This window comes from Haemorhous mexicanus, chromosome 2 (assembly GCF_027477595.1).
Source record: "Haemorhous mexicanus isolate bHaeMex1 chromosome 2, bHaeMex1.pri, whole genome shotgun sequence".
Taxonomy (NCBI): domain Eukaryota; kingdom Metazoa; phylum Chordata; class Aves; order Passeriformes; family Fringillidae; genus Haemorhous; species Haemorhous mexicanus.
Genome location: NC_082342.1, coordinates 91,683,447 through 91,701,732, shown reverse-complemented (window position 1 = coordinate 91,701,732; position 18,286 = coordinate 91,683,447). Strand labels below are relative to the sequence as shown.

Sequence of the window (18,286 nt, the reverse complement as noted above, 5' to 3'; positions counted from 1 at the left end):
CTGTCTGTACTGCTTAGCTCTGTGTCATGTGAGGCACAGCCTGGACAGGTGCAGCTGGGGATAGGACACACTGGGCATGTCCAAGTGGAATGGAGTCTTTAAGGCAGATTTTCAAAACCTTATAGATTTCATCTTTGCTTAGCAGCTGGTTACTGTGCCAAAGCCATGAATCACCACTTGAAGTGATTGAAGGAGGGGGAAAAATAATATTAGTAAAGTGGCAAACTAGCTCAGGGATAGGCTTTGTAGTCCTATTAAACTTGAGAGGCTACAGTTTCTGTTCCCAGACCTGGTGCTTAACACAAGAACAAGAACCGTGTTTCCCCACCCCATCCAAAGAGTTGTACTAGGCAAAAACTGAAGAGCAAACCAGCAAAAGGTCAATCCTGTAGGCAAATGCTGCCAGCAGATTAACATGGCAGCGTTCATGAAAAGTCTGCAGCAGCTCTGGCAAGCTTCGCAAAATTTATAATTCATAGCAGAGGAACCAAATATGTGATGTTTGTTTCTGTGGAAGAATGGGAGGAGACTAATGGTAAAGGAGAAGGAGTGGGAGTGCGGAAGCGGGAGAGGGGAAAGCAGAAAACCGAGCCCTGGCGAGTTTTCAGGGACCTACAGAAAATAATTGTCTAAATAGAGTCGTTCAGACCTCAAATACCGTGCGGTGCTTTGACAATCTTCTGGGTTTTGGCATTTTAAACAAAGTGTTCTTACATTAACTGGGCTGGAATGTCCATTTGACTATAGACTCTCTGCTACTTTGCTCGTACTTTAACATTTTGGACATGTGACAAAAATGTGTGTAACGCATTTTTTAAAGTGTTGATTGTGCTCGTAATTTTCAAGTCAGAATATAAAATAAACATCTCTGCCCTTTCTTCCAGCAGGCAGCACAGAGATCTGCTCTCCGCGTTCTATCTGACAGGTACATTTTGTCATTTTTATGAACTATAAATTGCTTTATGAAACGTTGAGCCCTATTTATTGTGGCATATAACTCATAATCGGATTTTGTCCCCAAAGTATCTGTGAACTGGGATGTTAAACATTTTGCATGCTTGGATTTGTCATGCATGTGTAGAGTTTATTACTGCAAAAATCACAGTCTTGTTGTATTTCATAGAGAGTATGCAGAATCCCTTGTTGTGATACCAAACGAGAGATAAGAAACTTACTGGAGAAGGCATGAATGATGCAGTAAATTCTGAGCTTTAGAGTTTGCTGAGATATATCTGAGCTCATTTCTCAGCAATAAGTACTTCATTTATTCCGAGATGTTCTCTTTTGACTTTTTCCAAATCCTTTCCCTGGGAATTACTCTTCCTTTGATGAGATTCTCTGTATGTTTTATGCACAAAAACAATGCCCTTTTTTACCCCTTAAGTTTTAAGAGATTGGTATTTTGGAGGAATTTAATTAATTTTTTCACTTCTTCTGGAACTGCAGCAGTGCTCCAGGCAGATAAGCAGGGGACCAAATCCTTAGTGTTCAGGTTTTACTCAGCTCTTTTTCAAGCAAAAAAATCCATTAACTTCAATGGGAAACTTGCCTGAGTGAGGAATTCAGTATTTGGGCCATAATAAATGTTATAGTTGGGCTGTAGGTCTGCACAGGTATTTACCTTAAATGACTTTTATGAAAGAGGATTGATTGAAATATAAGGTAGCTTTCTAAGACGGTCCTGATTTCTTTTCCAGTTTTGGGAAAGGGGGTAGGGAAGGGGGAGGAGACACTGTACATTTTAGTGCCTGTGAAAAAGAACTAGCAGATTTACATTTTTCCACAAATGAGGTACTGTGTCATGCAGGCTGACACAGAGTAAATTTCCCCATGTCTTGTTGGCAGCCCCCTCTGCTCCGTCTGGCCCCCAGCCCCCCGCCTCCCTGGGAATAAGTGGTAATTGACTCTGGAAGGCAGCTCAGGCCAGGATTTCTCCAGAGCAGAGCCTGTCACTTAGGCTGAATTATATGTTGTGCATGGATGAATAACATTTCTCTCTGCTCGGAGGGTAAGACCGCCAAAATTATTGACCTTCCCTCCCCAAGTTTACAAACACTGTTTTGTTTAGAATTTTTTGCCCCGCTTTAAGGGAAAAAAAATTAGAGTAAAATGTATGGGATGCGGGTGAAATTGCTGGCACAGTTATAGGGCTCGAAGTATTTGCTGTAACTGGAATGAATGCAAAAAGAAAGTGGAGTTGGAGTCAGCACTGTGCCCCTCTCCCTGGAGGTGTGCAAGCTCACTGCCGAGGCAAAGCAGATTTTGCACTTGGTGGGGTGGGGACAATACCGTGACACAAGGAAACATGGGCATTTTTTTCACAGCATTCTTCCCCTGGGCTACATGTGGAACATTCCTGCAGAAGTGGCCCTGGAGGTAATTAACAAACCCCAAATCCCATAGTTTGATTTCTGTCTCCCCAGAAAGAAAAGTGGTGGTGATGGATAAATGTTCCCTACCTCGTCAGAGGCGGGGAGGTAGCTGGCTGCAGGGTGCCTTCATTCACAGAGTAGAAGGGCCTCAGTATTAATAACCATCATGGCTCAGATTTAGGATTTATGATCAGATATTTCCCTGTCTGGCCCTAAAAGCATACTCAGGGACTACAGCTTTTCCAACCGGTTCTGCAAAAATTTGACCCTTCTTTCCCCCGATTCTGGAGGGGGTGCTGGGAAGGCTGGGGGTGCACCCTGGGGGTTTTCCTCCCTGCCACCCATGACCTCACTGCAGGGAGCAAATGGGAGGGCAGGAGGCCAAAATCCCCCACCGTGACAGCAGTTCTGTCTCTTCTTGGCTAGAGCAAGGATGCCTGTGATACTGCTGCTCATTAGTTGCGTCCCAGTAGCAACTCAGAGCTCCCGGCCGCACACCAGCACTTCCCAGCAACAAGGGAGATGGCAGCTTACTATAAAGCTTTTAGTATTTTTGCCCTTTTTTAAAAAAATGCTCTCCAGAAGTTCCTCTTGCAGTTCCTGTTTTCAGATTCTGTTAAAGAGATAACAGCTAAACTAAAAGATGAGGAAGAAAACCTAAACAAACATAAAAGAGAGAGTTTTTAAATCTAGCCATTGATTTCTGTAGTGTATCACACTCAGTCTTGTTTTCAGAATGACACAGTAACCCCCAGCAGATTTATGTGCAAACACAAAAGATTAGTGACCCAGAAGCTTGACTGAAACAGCTTTTCTGCTTCCAGAAGACAGGTTGCTCTGCACATGCACTGACTGTTTTGTCAGCAAAGATGCACTGGCCCCATTAGCTTTTCATTCTCTCATGAAAAGCCCTCAGTGTTTATTCAGCACAGCTTGGTTTTAATTTTATTGTGCTCTTCAGTAAAGTGGTCAAACTATACAGATTACTCACTTTCTGGGACAGAGAAGAGCAAGAACTTAACTCATATACCTTAATGGTATAGAGCTGGCATATTTTCAGTTGTCTCCTATATCCACTGCCCGAATAGCTTTCAAGTGAAGAAAAATGCCTGTAACTAAAATATCCAATGTGTTCTGTTGTTATTTAACAGTAAGCAGTGTGGTTAAGCCAGGTCTTAAACTTGCTTAATCCCACTGAGCTAAATAGATTTTATTATTGACTCCCATGGTTCCAGAACTCTGACCTTAAGGCTGAAGCTAAAAGCTAATTTTTTTTGCAGCCTGTTCCACTAACCCAGAAGCACTTGCTTGCTGGATACATTTGCAATGGAGAACATCCAGCTGTAAATTACAGCTGTTTGCAATCCTACCCAAACACAACACTCATTATTATTCTTTTGTTCTTTTTAGGCTGAAAAGCCCACCATGAGGGAGACCGTACAGTACTTAATCCACACATTAAATTTACTCTCAGCTCATATTCATGTGCAAGATAAGATTTTCCATGAAGTAAAAATTTATTGTGGTCCTAGGGCACTTTTATTCCCCCAGCTGCTTTTAACTCTCTGTGCTGGAGTGTAGGCCAAGTGGGTCTGATGAAGAGTTTTGAACACTTAGAGGAAAGTGGTGTACCACTGCTGAATTTCCTCTCTGGTTGTAGCAAGGGAAAGACAGGTCCTTTGCCAAGTCCTTGGGTGGTACTGGGGAGATGTGCTGACTTCACAGCCACAATCTGCTCTCCTTTCTGTGTGCTTGCACTGGAGGAGGTAGGCAAAACCCCCCAGCTCTGCCCATACAAACCTCAGTTAGGCGTGTAAGGTACAAGCAGAGCTGAGCCCAGTTATCTCAGCATCTAATTGATGATTAGTCCAGCAGGATGTGTAGCACAGCTCTTTTTCAGACAAAGCCACATTGAGATACACCGTTTGTGTTAGGAGGCCTGGGGAGGCACTGCCTGTGAAATATTAAAGCAACAATAAGAGGCAATTTAGATTTTTTAATAGATCACTTAAGGCAGGTAGGGCAGCTGTCCAAGCAGCCTTAAAACTTTTTGTGAAAAGAGACAAAGTTTTCTTGTTCTCAGGTATCTGCTTCAGCTGTGATTATGCGAAGCAGTTAAACTTGTGATACCCTAAAGTAAGTAAAGAGTCCAGTGACAGCTAGCAAAAACACTCATGTGCTTCATGTCACTCACATACTTCATGTTTGTGTTGGAATGATGTTTCTGATAACATCGCCTTTCACGCCATGAGAGCTCTCCGCACGAGAAGCTACATGGTCAGCGTATCAGTGAGTGACTCAGCTAGCTGGCTGGCCAGAAAAGCTTCATGTGGCAGTATTGTGCAATCAGTGACAGCCCAGGGGGAGCCTTGGCTTGGGACAGCTGATCTGGGACCCGGCAGAGAGTGATGGAACTGAGATCACTGGCTCCACAGGAGTCAAAAGGTTGGCCAGAGAAAAGCGTACGCGCACAGTGCTCGCTGCACAGAGGCAGGCATGCAGCTCTCAACTTTAGCACACTGCTTCAACCTTCTGGATTATCTTTGAGAGGAAAAAGAGAATACTTCTGAGAGGGAATATATGGATTTATCATTTGTCTTGTATCATGTCTTGCATGAAAGCTTGGCTGTTTGGAGATGCTGGTGTCTCACACTTGCACCCTCCCTGGCCCCTATCCCAGTATAGGTAGCAAAGGAATGGTCTGGTGTTTCTCAGTCCTGCTGGTTACAGAATGTGAAGGTGGAAGAGTAATGATACATGTTGTATATAGGATAGTTTTTCCAGTATTGGAGAATGTTGTGAATTAGTGAAAAGGGGCTTTAGAAGAAGAGCCTGTGTAGACAGCTTGGAGTGAAAAGGAATGAATAGGTATCTCTGTAAACCTCCCTCTGTTTAATTTTTGAGCAAGACCTGTATCACTCACCTTTTTTTTTTTTTTTCTCATACCTTGAATATTGCTGGTGTTTATTTAGAATTGCTCTACCATAGCACCAAAGATGTGATGTGGAAGTATTGTTGTGTGAGAAGGTGGAGCAGAGTTGTCCTGGGGAACTGTAACAACTTTGAGCCCTACAAAATACTGGAATTCATTTGATGTTTAAAGACATAAAAAGAAAAATTAAGATGCCTTTTTCCCTTCAAGGAAGTGATTGTGTTTTGCTATCATGATAGCCAAACATTTTCCACCTCCCTATGGGCAACCTCCTGCATTTGCTCCCCAAAGATATCTGGGGGAAGTCAGTCAATTCTAGTTGCCAGATACATCTGCATTTTGAAAAACATTTATCTGCTAGAAGAAAAGTCTGACTAGTAATTTCTCACGTATTTTCTTTGACTTCCTTGGTCTTTTAAGAAACAGTGTGAGGATAGTTACAGCCTGAATGTGGAAGGTAAAAAGGCAAGGTGCAGGTCTGTGGTCTTTCATATATTAGTAAGGAGAAAACAGGTCCCATTGCTGGCTGGCAGCATGAAGAATATGCAAAGTGCTATTGGGAAGAAGAGTGTATATGTGTGCAGCATATGAAGTGCCTCAGCATATGATTAACCTCGCTGGGTATGTAGTAAATAGTAGATAACTGTGATCAAAAAAGTATTCGTGTGATTTATCAAACTGAGCAACTGTGCATTTTGCAGTGAAGCAGGAGGTCAATCCTGAAATCTAGGGCAAGTAGAGCAATAGGAAATTGCGGGGACTAAGAAGTTAATCATACTGTTGGACTGCTTCCATCTGGTTTTGAAAGACGGAGTCAGTACAGTGCTAGCGAGGACGCTTCACGGCAACAGATCAGGAATTAATTTTTTTCAGCAAATCTTCAGCTATCATTTGTGGTAACACAGGCTTATAAAAATGTAATTTAATTTCTTTGGAATAAATCAAATAGGACAAGAAGCGTGAGAGTGTTTTTTTAATGTGTGTATCTGAGGCAAAAAATAAAAAGTGTGAGTATTAGAACAGCAACAATCCAAGAGGAAACAAACATTAACAATATAAAACCTGGAAGGCATATATGGCCATCCAGTTAAATTGTGCACATAATTTTCTTTGAAAAATCAGTTCACAGTTGGGAAACTTCTGCATTTTTATGACGCTTGAAGGCGTAATCTTGTCTAACCTGTCTGTCCATCTTCATAAATGTGGATCAAAGGAGCTCTGACCTAATGTTTTGTGGAATTGATGCTCTGAACACCACTTAGATATATCATGAGTGCACAGCTATAGGCAGAAAGCTTGTTAATAAATTCTGTTTACCTTATTATTTATACTACTTATGATATTTCAGTGAGGTTTGAACATCTGGACAATAAAAGTCCCCGAAGGCAATGAACATGTTGTAAAACAAAAGGGATTTTAACCCTGATAGTAATTCTGGTAGCTAAAACTTGCTTTCTTCGAACAAGTGGGAGGACAGCTGATAACATTATGCCTTTCTTACTTCAGCAGTGGGATAAGAGAACAGAGAGCCCTATACTAGGAGTAACATGTTGTGCTATTTTTAGTGCTAGGCTGCAAAAAGTGAAATGTTATAAATACATTTGTATCTATTTCCTGGCAGTCTGATGAAAGAGAGTTCAGGTTTACACAGCACCAAAAGCAGGAAACTGGCAGCGACTCTGTTCACAGAAATCACCACTTTCATTACCACTTCATTTTAAGAAAAGGTGAAAATTCATAGCAAGCAGCAACACCTCAGCCTGGTCCAGTTCCATGACACGAGTTTGGGATTTCTGACTCCTTGTGTGCCTGTGAATTGCATCCTAGCTGTAGCTCGGGGAGTCTCCAGAGCAGGTGCAGCAATGCAAAGGAGAAATCTCAGTTCCCTGTGAGTGAGGCAGCAGTCCATGCAGCAGATGGAAGGAGATTCCCCCTTCAAGCTTTAATCGTTCAGTAATCAGCCAGGCACAACAGGGCTTTCTGGCACCAGCTCCCTGGATGATGACATGCTTGCTCCAGTCGGTTTTTCCTGCCTTCCTGCAAAGATGGTTTAGAAATCTCAGCTAAATTTCTGGGTTTGCCTTTGTCACTGGTAAGGCTATCTGCCTTCTGTCCTCTGTAGTTTTTAATTTTAGATTCAAGAGCATTTTCTTCTTGCCCTTGCTTTTGTTCTGACCCTGGCAACAAATGGGGGCAGAAAGGAAAGGAGAGACTGGCTTGCTCAGGGGAGAGCAGTCAGGTTCTGCAGGAGGCCAGTCCCATGAAAATGATATGCTTGTGCTCAGGATGGCCAAGGGATTCCTCAGAACAGTGTCTTCACGGGGCCCCAGTGGGGACAACACTGTGCAACAAGCCTGTGCTTTGGCTGTCCCTTTGTTCTCTGAGGGGTGAAGAGGATACTGCACAGAAGCAGAACTCTGTCCGGTTTCTTTGCAAGAAAAAAAAAAAAATAGCATGAGTTAGTACAAAGAATGAGGCACCCTGTGATTTCTCCATGGGGATTAGTTGGGGCTGATCAGGCCTGAAATGTTCCTGCAAGGAGTCACCTTGTTGTGATCTGAGATACTTTGCACTCCCATGCAGTCCCGTCTTGATGTCTCCTCCGTTTTTTCGTGACTGCCTCAATTTTGATGTAAGTTGCAGGAAAAATTTTTATCCTTTCCTCTCTCTTGGAAAAGTATTGGATTTAATCTACCACTGAGGAATGGTTCATACTGTTCTAGGTATCTTGCACTTTAGTGAATGGAAATGTGTGTTCTTTGAAAAGCCTGGGTTTTCTCCCAAAGAAAAACTGGAGCATTTGTGAAATTAAACAAAGCTCTTGTGGTGGAACAGCTTTTTACCACAGCTATGTCACATCTGCTGGTGGGGGAGGTACAGCAGCAGTCCAGTAGGGCACAACTAGCTCCCCCAACACCCTCACTGGCAACCTGATGAGCAGGGAAAGTATTCAGGCTCTGGAACCATTTAAGCTTTTTTGATGTAAACTGAGATCCAAAAATCTGAAATGGCTCATTTTCTAAAGTTACAAGGTTAGGTTTTTTTTTGCTCACTCAACATTTCCAGGGAGTCTGTCTGGTGACATTTTCTTTACAAATTACCAGACCAAACACTTTCTGCTTTATTGTTCATTATTATTGCTTTCTTTTGAGGTTCTGTTTCATGGGTAAATTCAAAATTGGAGGGCTTTGTTCCAAACTGGAATGGCATGAAATTTCAAATTCCTTCTCCAAATGGAAGACCTTCCTTTTCTCAAGGACTGTATTTATATTAGGCTGCCCTTTTTGCAGTCAGAGAGGGGCCAGATCATATTATGACTGTTTGCTCTAATGTGTTTTTAACTGAGAAGTAAAATTAGGCCTGGATTGAAACTGGGTGTAAAAAAGTTTAAGTTCAGACATTACAGTTTTATAAACTGAAAATTTTATTATTTTGAAAGGCAGAAAAAAATAGAAATTACTAAAAGTAAATGAGGTATTTTCCCACAATGTATGATTTAAACATGACACATGCTATCTTTAATATGGTCTGTAATCTTCTACCATTTTAGCCAAAAAGAAAGTTGTTTATTTTAAAGGTAGGTATTTTATATCCTATAAAATTTACTTTGCATAGCAATGTATCTTCTGTGTTAGATTGTTATCAAGATTTTAAAAGGTTTTTTCATTCCTGACTCAGGCACAGAACTCTTTTTCAGGCTGAGACATTGCCTCTCACCCACACATTCACACAGAAGAGAATAGGCCCTTCTCTGCAAAAATTTAGAAGCCAAATAATTCACTATTCAATTCTCATCTATTACTTACTGGCACAATCAAACCTAACTGCTCTAAATGAGCAGTTTGTCAAGTAAAATTAAAAACAAACAAAAAAAACCCACAAAAAACAGGGAAGTGGGGTTAAAGAATCCCATGATTCTGATTTGACAGAAAAAAATCCCCCTTCAAAAGTCATAGAGCCTGTCAAGTAAATGTATTGCTTTGCAATGATCCTTTAAGACACTTTAATATGCTTTTCTGAGGATCTACTGTGGCCCTGGTGTCATGCATACCTAGGGAGGTTTGTATTGTTTCATGCCCAGGAAGGTGATGCCTGCTGGCGAGGAAGGTGCTGCTTAGGGGACAGCTAGACCGTGGTTCCCAGTAGCCCTAAGGGACTTTGCTTGCCATTCCCATCATTCCCATCTTCCTTTTCTTCCTTCCTACGTTGCCTTCAGAGGGAGAAGAGGAAAACCAGGCATGCGGCCTCTGTCACATGCACCTTCCCCTACGGGGCCTCAGATCTCCATGAGTTTGGCTGTTTCCCGAGGCAACCTTGTCCCAGAGCTTCCCTGTCTGCCCATCATGGACCCTTGCTGTGTTTCTTGCTCAGGTTGCCCTTTCCCCATTCCTCAGAGCCACCGTGACCCCACTGGGGTGCCTGGATCCTCCCCCAGAGCCCCCATCTCCCACCAGTCTCCTCCAGCCGCCCCAGGCTTGGGGCCGCGCAGCAGGAGCCCCTCTGGTCTGCAGTGTCACCAGTGATGCCCAGCGCAGGGTACCCAAGCATCACCCGCTGCTGAAAGCTCAGTGTGGACCCATCACTGGAGGGGACAGTGGAGAAACAGCTGTAGAGAGGACCAGCCCTGTTTTGCCTTGTTTGCAGCCCTCAGGACACCCGAGGCAGGGTGGGCACAGCCCAGCTGGGCAGCGGCGGGGCTGGCACTGCCACCCGCCCAGCCAGGGCTGCCCTCGGTGGGGCAGCCACGTCATCAGCTGGACAGGGGGCTCTGTCTGCACCTCGAGCCTTTGCACCCAACTCCTCGCAGTAACCATCACTCTTCCCTGCTCATAATGCCCTCAAATACTGACTTCCTGAAGCCATTTCTTTGAAGGTCATGACGTCCCTTTTTCTAAAACTTAATAAGCTTGATACTGACCATGTGGAGTTAGAGTGGGTTTGTAAATATTTGTATCTTCAGTATTATTTCTTTGATAGCAAACACTAGGACAATAATTCCCACATTAAAAAGGCTCTTGGGAAGGGTTTAGGAACTCTGGCCAGGCAAAAATAGTTGCCTGAAGGAAGAGGAAAAACCTTGGAGAATTACCAGACTCTTTTTTTAAATTTTGAGACAAATGGACTTTTCAAACTTTGCCCTGAAAAGAGATCTGGTCATGACCTACTATAAATCTCATATGGCCATTTAAAACCTCACAGTGCTCTGGTTAAACAGCATTGCACCAGACAAAACCTCCAGGGCATGGGGACATTGCTGCGGTTTTTCCCTTTCAAGCTTGTATATTGTCCCCATAACATATTGCCAATGTTCACAGGACCAAATGAGACTGTGGCCTTTCTTTAATGTACTCAGAGCTCTTGTGTCAAGAGCCTGTGAGGTCAACAGGAAAACATGGAATGAAATCTCAGCTGAAAATCAGTCTTTCCCAGGCTTCCTGGCAATTTCCAACTTCTCACTCTTTTGTTTTCACTTAATAAGATAGAGCTTGTCCTGCACTCAATTAAAAAAAAAAAAAAAAAAGTTGTGAAAGAGCTAAGACTCAGAAAATGAGCAATTTTATAAAAGCCTGGCAGATGCCCAGTCTGCTGAACCTAATAAGAAGCACACTCATTTTTCCAGTTTGAAACTTTTTGGTGCAAAGACCCCTAGTGCAAATATCTCCCACAGGACTTGTGGGAAGAGTGCCAGTGTATAGAAAAATAAGAGTGCTGGTATTCTGACATGAAAGCTGTAGCCTACATTTTTGAAATAATGGTGTTGAAAAGTGGAGCTCTGAGAAGAACCTAATTTTGGGCTTCTCCAGCTGTCAGATCATCCTCAGCTTTCCTACTTCTCCTTCTGCTAGAGGGCTCAGAGCACTGCACTTCTCTCTGTTAAAGCTGAAGAGGGAAGCAACAACTGCAACGTCATTTGTGCAAACCCAGAGAACAGTCTGAGAAGACAGCAAAACCCAAACACTCCTTTGATATTATCACTCTCTAATTGATAGAGATGTACTGGTTCAGATGTACCTCTGTTTCAACTTCTCTTTTTACGCCATTTTCTATATTAGCATATTATGTGCTTGTCAAGTGCAACCAATTTTAACTTCAGATTGCTGATGTTTTATGAGTATTATATAAATGTGTGTATATATATATATATATATAGATATACATATATATATATATGTATATTTCCTAAATTATTGTAAAGGAATTAAATGTTGATGAAAAGCAGCAGGTTGACACCTGATTATCCAGGAGCTTTCCCCTTGTGTTGCAAGTACATCTGCCCCCTCCTGGAGCCTTGAATTATCCCCATGTATATTCTTTATGTGTGCAGACAAAGGGCACTGTTGAAGCAGATGAGTGCCTCAGCACTTGATGTCATTAACTAATCTGAGCCAATACCACATTATTTTCTAAGAAATGTATTGTATTATTTTCTTCCATTTGGTCAAGATGCAGCATTAGCCATTTAACAAGAGCCATGACAAATTTCTGTCATTGTCTACTGTACGTTGATGTCCTCTGCCTTTGTAAGGTCTCACAGATTGGTTAGACTGGGAATTATGACAGAGTCGCCCTACCCAAATTATTAGGGTTGTTTTTATGACCAAAATCTGGTATCACTGTGGAGCAGCAGTAAATTGAGGATCTGGTTTGAATTGTTCATATGTCAGTCATTTACCACTCCAGCTTTTTAAATATATTACAACAAACCATGAAAACACTCTCTGATTAAGCGAGGCAAACGAATGGCAAATTAATTCCCACCGTCCCAAATGGAGAAGACATACTCCAGTGTCACAATGCACTCCTTGTCTGCTTTGGAGTCAAGCTGCACAGGAATAACATGCACCAATGTTCATCTGCTGAACTGGGAGGTTAGCTGGAAGAACTAGTAACTGCAAACTCTGTAACTGTATGGACCTGCCAGTCACTCCTCTGGTTAATCAACAGTTGCAAGGATGAAAAAGAGGTGCAATGTGGATAGTCTGGCCATTATAAAAAGGGACATCATGGAAGAAAGGTAAAATCTGGAATGAGAAAAGATGAGCCTCTCTTAAGAGACTCATTTTACTACCTTAGTATGGCCTTACCATACCTGAAAGAACAGATTTTCTGATACTGTTTACAGGTTGTCATATGCTGATTGAGTCAAGGCTTAGCTTCTGAGAATATCTGGGGTGTTCAAACACACTTTCTGCACTTGTGCTGAAAAGAATAATTACCCCCAAAAGATGTGCTTCTTTTTTTTCAGAAGTAACACTCAATTCGCATGGCCATGATGATTCTAAATTTACCAACATGTGTCCAAAGCTAAGACTTGACAAGGGTTTGCTTAGTTGGGAAGTAATTGTACTAGGTTTGCCTTGCAGCTGGTGAAAAGCTTGTTAAAGGCAATACTGCAACCCTGAGATTTTCTGTGTTTAATTTTTTACTTAGACATATTTTATTATCTTTGCTTTAATGTTGATATGGTCTTGTCGGGGTTAATGTTATTTATTTGGTTGCAGGCCCACATGCATCGGAATTACTTTATTTAAATTACATACATCTTCAGTTGACATGACTCATGTTACAATTGAAATGAATAAGCCAGCCCTCTGTACTAAAATAAGCAAACAAATGTAAAACACATCACCATATTAGCAGAACCACAACACACTAAATAACAGTGGACTGCACAGTCATCAAGGTCACAATCAAGATCTGAACCAATGAATCAGAGCTCTGAGTTTTCAAACAGACACATTCAATGAAGAAAGTAAACAGCTTTACATTATAAGCTTGACATGATCTGGAACTACATTCAGTTAGTTTTGCATCAGGAAAAGCTGAAGAGAAAAGAGTTCATCTTTCAACCAAGCTCCTCACAAATGTTCAAGTCAACACAAGCACTGACCTAGGCAATCAAGTACAGTATTCTTCAGTCCTTGCCAGTGGTGCATGGAGGACTGGTGCTGTTATGGTTCAGTCCAGAGAAGTCCACCCATCAGAGCAAATTCATCAGTGATGCAGAGTTTAGAATTTCCTTCTCATGTCATACACTTACCATGCATGGTTATTCTTCTGCTCTTATTCTCTCCTGGCCATCAAACTCAAGTCAGAGGTCACTCTGAAAATCACAGGCTCTTGCAGCTTTTAAATTATTGATGTAACATTTATGAAAATACTTCTTGCATAATTACTAGGTAAGGACTATGAATAAATTCTGGAATAATTCACCAGCAGAAAATGATGGATCTAAGAATCTGGCATTTGCTGCAAGGCTGGCAAGCAATTAATGTGTGCCTTTTCACTTTTTTTCCTTCTTTGGCCAAACAGCTATGCATCTATGTGAAACAAAGTGGGATCCTTCCCTTAAAAGAAAAGAAAGTGTTCAGCCTCATCCTTTCTTCCTAAGGATCTTTATTTCACATGGTTGCTGGCTGCCATGGCAGAAGCTTTGGCCAGGATAATGACAGACTTCAAAACTGACATCTTCTGCTTGGTGGTCCCAAGAGGTGGCAATGCTTCTCACAGATCCATCCTTTTTCCTGCTAACTTCACTGCACAGATGGAGCCTGGTGTCCTGGGTGTGGTCAACACAGCCTGGTGTCTGGCTGTAGATCACTGCTGAATACACCCATGGCCCTGCAGGCAGGAACAACAGGCTGAGGTGTGACACACCAGCCTCCTGCATGGTGTGTGTTCCAGCGAGTAATGACGACCTTTTCCTGCAGGGAAAGCACTTAAAACCTACACTCAGCAGGTGCCACCTCCCCAGGACAAGCTAATAACCTCATCAGCACATAGTGTCTCCATGTCTTTCTAATAATAATCACTTCTTTACCCTAAATTAGGAAGCTAATATGAATCAGTTCACAGCTTGCCCTCATAACTTTTAATCTAAGACCACAGCTGGCCTTTGTGCTTTTCATCAGAAGAATTCCAATAATCATTAAACAAAGTTTTCTCAGTTCTGCTTTAGGTCTGGCCCAACATGTCTTGCAGACCTTACTCCTGTGCAACACTGGTAAAACCCTGCCATCCTGTAAAATCCGTGATGGCAACATGAATAATTAGTTGCTGTATTCATACAGCATCAGATTTACAGTTATTTTCCAGTTGTCTGTACTGCTTTTCTTTGTATCTAGACTAACCCTGGAGAGTACAGAGAAGTCTGCAGAGTTTTAGTCCATGAGATCATCTCGGTAATTCCTTACTGCAGACACTGTCTGCCTAACTTTAGTTCCCCATGTTAAATAATTGTGATATTGTTTCTTTAAAACCCTTGACAACAAAAATCAAAACAACCATGAATAATCCATAGACATATGGAATTGTTTTGAGAAAGAAAGCAAATTGCTGAGACTTTTTAAAAATGAAAACCTACCAAGGAAACTCCAGCAGCCTCTTTGACAGTCTGCTCTAAAAATTTTCACTTGCTTTGATGTTGTTTGTAATTTATGCTCCTCAGAGGCTTTTAGATGAAGGAAATCATCTGTTTTAACAATGTGAAACCTTCTTCTGGCTACTCAAGATGGGAATTCCTGCCCTGTTTCCTGTGCCTCTCTGTCACGGCCAAAAGGGGAAGGAGGGCTTAAAAATTGCAGGGCTGTTTATGATCAGAGCTGTGGCATCACCTACCATTTCAAAATGTCTACCCAAATATTACTTACCTCTGACTGCTGAAGTAACATGTTAAGGAAACCTGTTAAGCTCATTCTCCACGGCGGTGATATTTCACTGTATTAGTAATTCATAATGATAGGTTATGTGGTAACAAGTATAGGACAAAAGCAATTATTGAAATAGTCCCTTTAATTCAAAATTATTTTAATTAGTAGTGATACCTGTCCTTTTTTTTCCCTCTCATTTCAGTGCTAAGTCTCTTCATGATTCAAAAATTGCCACTGGGCTATCACCTCTCATAATTGCCATTCTCTGAGCTGAGTGAACAAAGGAAAAATTAAACTGGAGTGTGTCAGGCAAGCAGAATAGGAAATATATGTTCCTGCAAGAAAGCTACTCTCCTCCTAATTACCCTGCAATTGCCAGGTTCAAAATGTAATTTATGAGCAGCATAGATAGAATGGCCACATTAGTCCATTATTTCATGATGATCTTTTCTACTCCTGACTTCAGAAAGAAGGGATTTTGTAGCTGTCAGTGCATTGGAATTGTCAGCAGCTGCTCTGGGCAATGATGCTAGACAACTGCACTGGAGAGATACTCCCAAAAAAATGTTAAGCAGTCTCCTAACAGCACAGTTTTATAGAGGAGAGGTGCTGTAAAGTACAGCTCAATAAATAAAGCTTAATCTGATGGGCTGCCTGAGACACTGCTGGTCACATTCAGAAACAGATCCAGAAATGTTTGAGGAAGGAAGTTTTCCAGCCTGTGGCTGCTGCTGTTGCATGTTTCACTTACTTGGTAAAATACACCAAGTGCAACAAATGAAGCTCATGAACACCCCCTGAGTCCATTTTACTCTGACAAGTATAGAGTAGCCTGCAAAAGGATGGAGCAGAGGGTGAAGCTGCAAACATACGATAGGCAGCTGACGCTTCAGCTGTAGGTTTGGTGCCTGAGGCCAAGTCTGCATTTCAGTCGAGTTGGGGCAGTGACTTACTCGTCATCTGAGTGAGCTTTAAACACAAAACAGGGGGACACTCCAGGCCAGATGGAGCTCAAGAACCATTCAGTGCCCACGTAGTTATCACATTATCACATTAGTTAGCACCATCTTTTTGGTACTTGAGTTAGTCCCAACAGGGTCACAGAGTGACTGAGGCTGGCAGGCATCTCTGGGGATCATCCAGTCCCACCCTCACTCAGAGCAGCATCAGCTAAAACAGTTGCTCAGGGCCAAAGCTGGGTCTTGAATATCTCCCAGGATCGAGACTCCACAGCCTCTGTGTAACCTGTTCAAGAGTTAGACCCTCCTCACAGAAAAAGAAAAAAAAAAAAAAAGTTATATTTAAATGGAACTTCCTGGTTTTTGATTTTTGTTCTTTGCTTCTTGTCCTGTCACTGGGCACTACTGAGAAGAGCCTAGCTCTGTCTTCTTTACTTCCTCCTGTCAGGTATTTATCCTTCCTAGTCATCTCAGTCTCCTCATGTGAAAGATCTTCTAATCCCTTAATCATCTTCACGGCATTTTGCTGGTCTCCATGTCTCTTCTATGCTACAGAGCCCAGATCTGGATCCTGGGAGAGGCCAGGGGAAAGCAAAAAAGTAAAAGAGGAAAGGCTAAGTTCAAAGGCAAAAGGGAAAACTGTCTTGCTGATTCTGGATGTGACATGCAAGCCTCTGAGTCAACCGACTGAGAGTTCATTGCCTCCCAGCTGTACACGGAGTCCATCAATATTTTTCTTTGTTGCAATCTAAATCCATAAGGAAGCTTGCCCCTTCCCTGAGAAAGCATTAGATTATATTGCTTGGGAGTATCAGTCCTAAATATTCTGTTTCAGTTTCCTGCAGAGAATGTTGAACGGAGTGCTCTTAGGAATGGGAGATGCCTGCTCTGATTCATTCTTCCAAGGTTTTGTTTTTACTTTGCCCCTGAGGAATTGGCCATTTTTAATGACTTTTATGATTAATAAAACTGTCTGAAGGCCTGCTGGGGTCTTCAAGCTAGTAGTTATCAACAAAGTCATCTAGCTTTCTCCCCTAGTGCCTAAGATAATGGCAAAATCCCAGCGCTTGATCTTTCTCCCCAAGCTGAAGCTTTCCTAGCTGCACTTAGGGTTGTGTTGGGGTAGTAAAAAAAAATCCCCAAGAGTTACTTTCATACTGCACTGACTGTGGAAAATCATAATCTCCTGGAAAGCTGTGTCTCATCTTAGCAAAGCCCTTGTGCAGACTCTCCAACTTTCCCCCAGCTGTTTCCCAGCTGCAGGCAGGTGATGTGATACCCTTTTAAAGAAGCACTGAATGTATATCCTCACAGCTGGGCACTGAACTCCCAGCAGCAACACATGTTGACTCCTACACCTTTAACAGTCTCCATGCTGGGTCACACTGCTGAACACACATTCCTGCTCTGAAGAGGCTCACCACTTGACACAGCACATCCTAGACCATGCAGGAGCTCAGGCAGGCAGGGGCATGTTTGAGACACTGCAGTAAGACCAATGCCAGAAAGGGACTATTGGCCTGGGGGCAGAGAGAGGAAAAAGACAGCAACAGCTTGTTGAGCCACTGGGAGGGGAAAGCAGCACCAACTGGCAATATCCCTCCCTGTCCCTGTGCCCTCTCCCCACTGTCGTGTGCATTTCCTTTCTGCCCCACTGGGAAAGGCTGGGAGAACAAAACATGCATTGAAGAATAGGCAAGGGCATCTCCACAGCTTTAGTGATATTGTAAATTCACAGGAAACCTAAAAAGATGCATGGTGGTTAATGAACAGCAAAACATGTGAGATACGGATTGAAAGGTATATTGGGAGATATATGTTTAACTACATCAGGACACAGCATGGTATAAGACCAATTTTTTTTTTTAATTAAAATGTCATATAGATCTAGTGTTTTTCGTAGTAGTTGGTAGCACATTTCACAGAAATAAAGGATTGATAACATCCTGCAGGAGGTTGCAGCTGGGGAACCACTGAGTCCAGACACATTGGTACCACACTGTAGATTAATAAAGCAAATAAAATTATATTTACTTTGAAATTTATTTCTGCCTCCCCTCATCATCTGTGTGTGCATGAGTAAACCTCAAGTTTACTTTCCATGGATAACATCTAACAAAAAGATGCAATTCACTTTCAATTTTTCCTTTGAATTGTAAAGGGCAATTTATATAACTCTTTGTAACATTTATATATTTGTGCATATCATACTTCTTGATAGTTTTTCACGATCACATTATACCTGAGGAAGGCACAGCAAAGGTTACTGGTAGACACTGCTCTCTGCTTCAAAATCCTTCATCAGTTATCTGCACACTGTGTTTGCTGGGTTACAGTGGGTCAGATTGTGACACCCCCACTAGACAGACGATT

The 18,286-nt window shown here is 42.2% G+C and overlaps 1 protein-coding gene across 1 annotated transcript in view; it reads left to right on the top strand.

The window, feature by feature from the left end:
• Positions 1-18,286, top strand: part of AFF3 (ALF transcription elongation factor 3) — a 277,772-nt gene that overhangs the window by 196,132 nt on the left and 63,354 nt on the right. Inside the window, exon 9 of the mRNA XM_059840318.1 lies at positions 885-925. Within this exon, the coding sequence (XP_059696301.1) occupies positions 885-925 (41 nt within the window). The remainder of the gene's footprint in view (positions 1-884; positions 926-18,286) is intronic.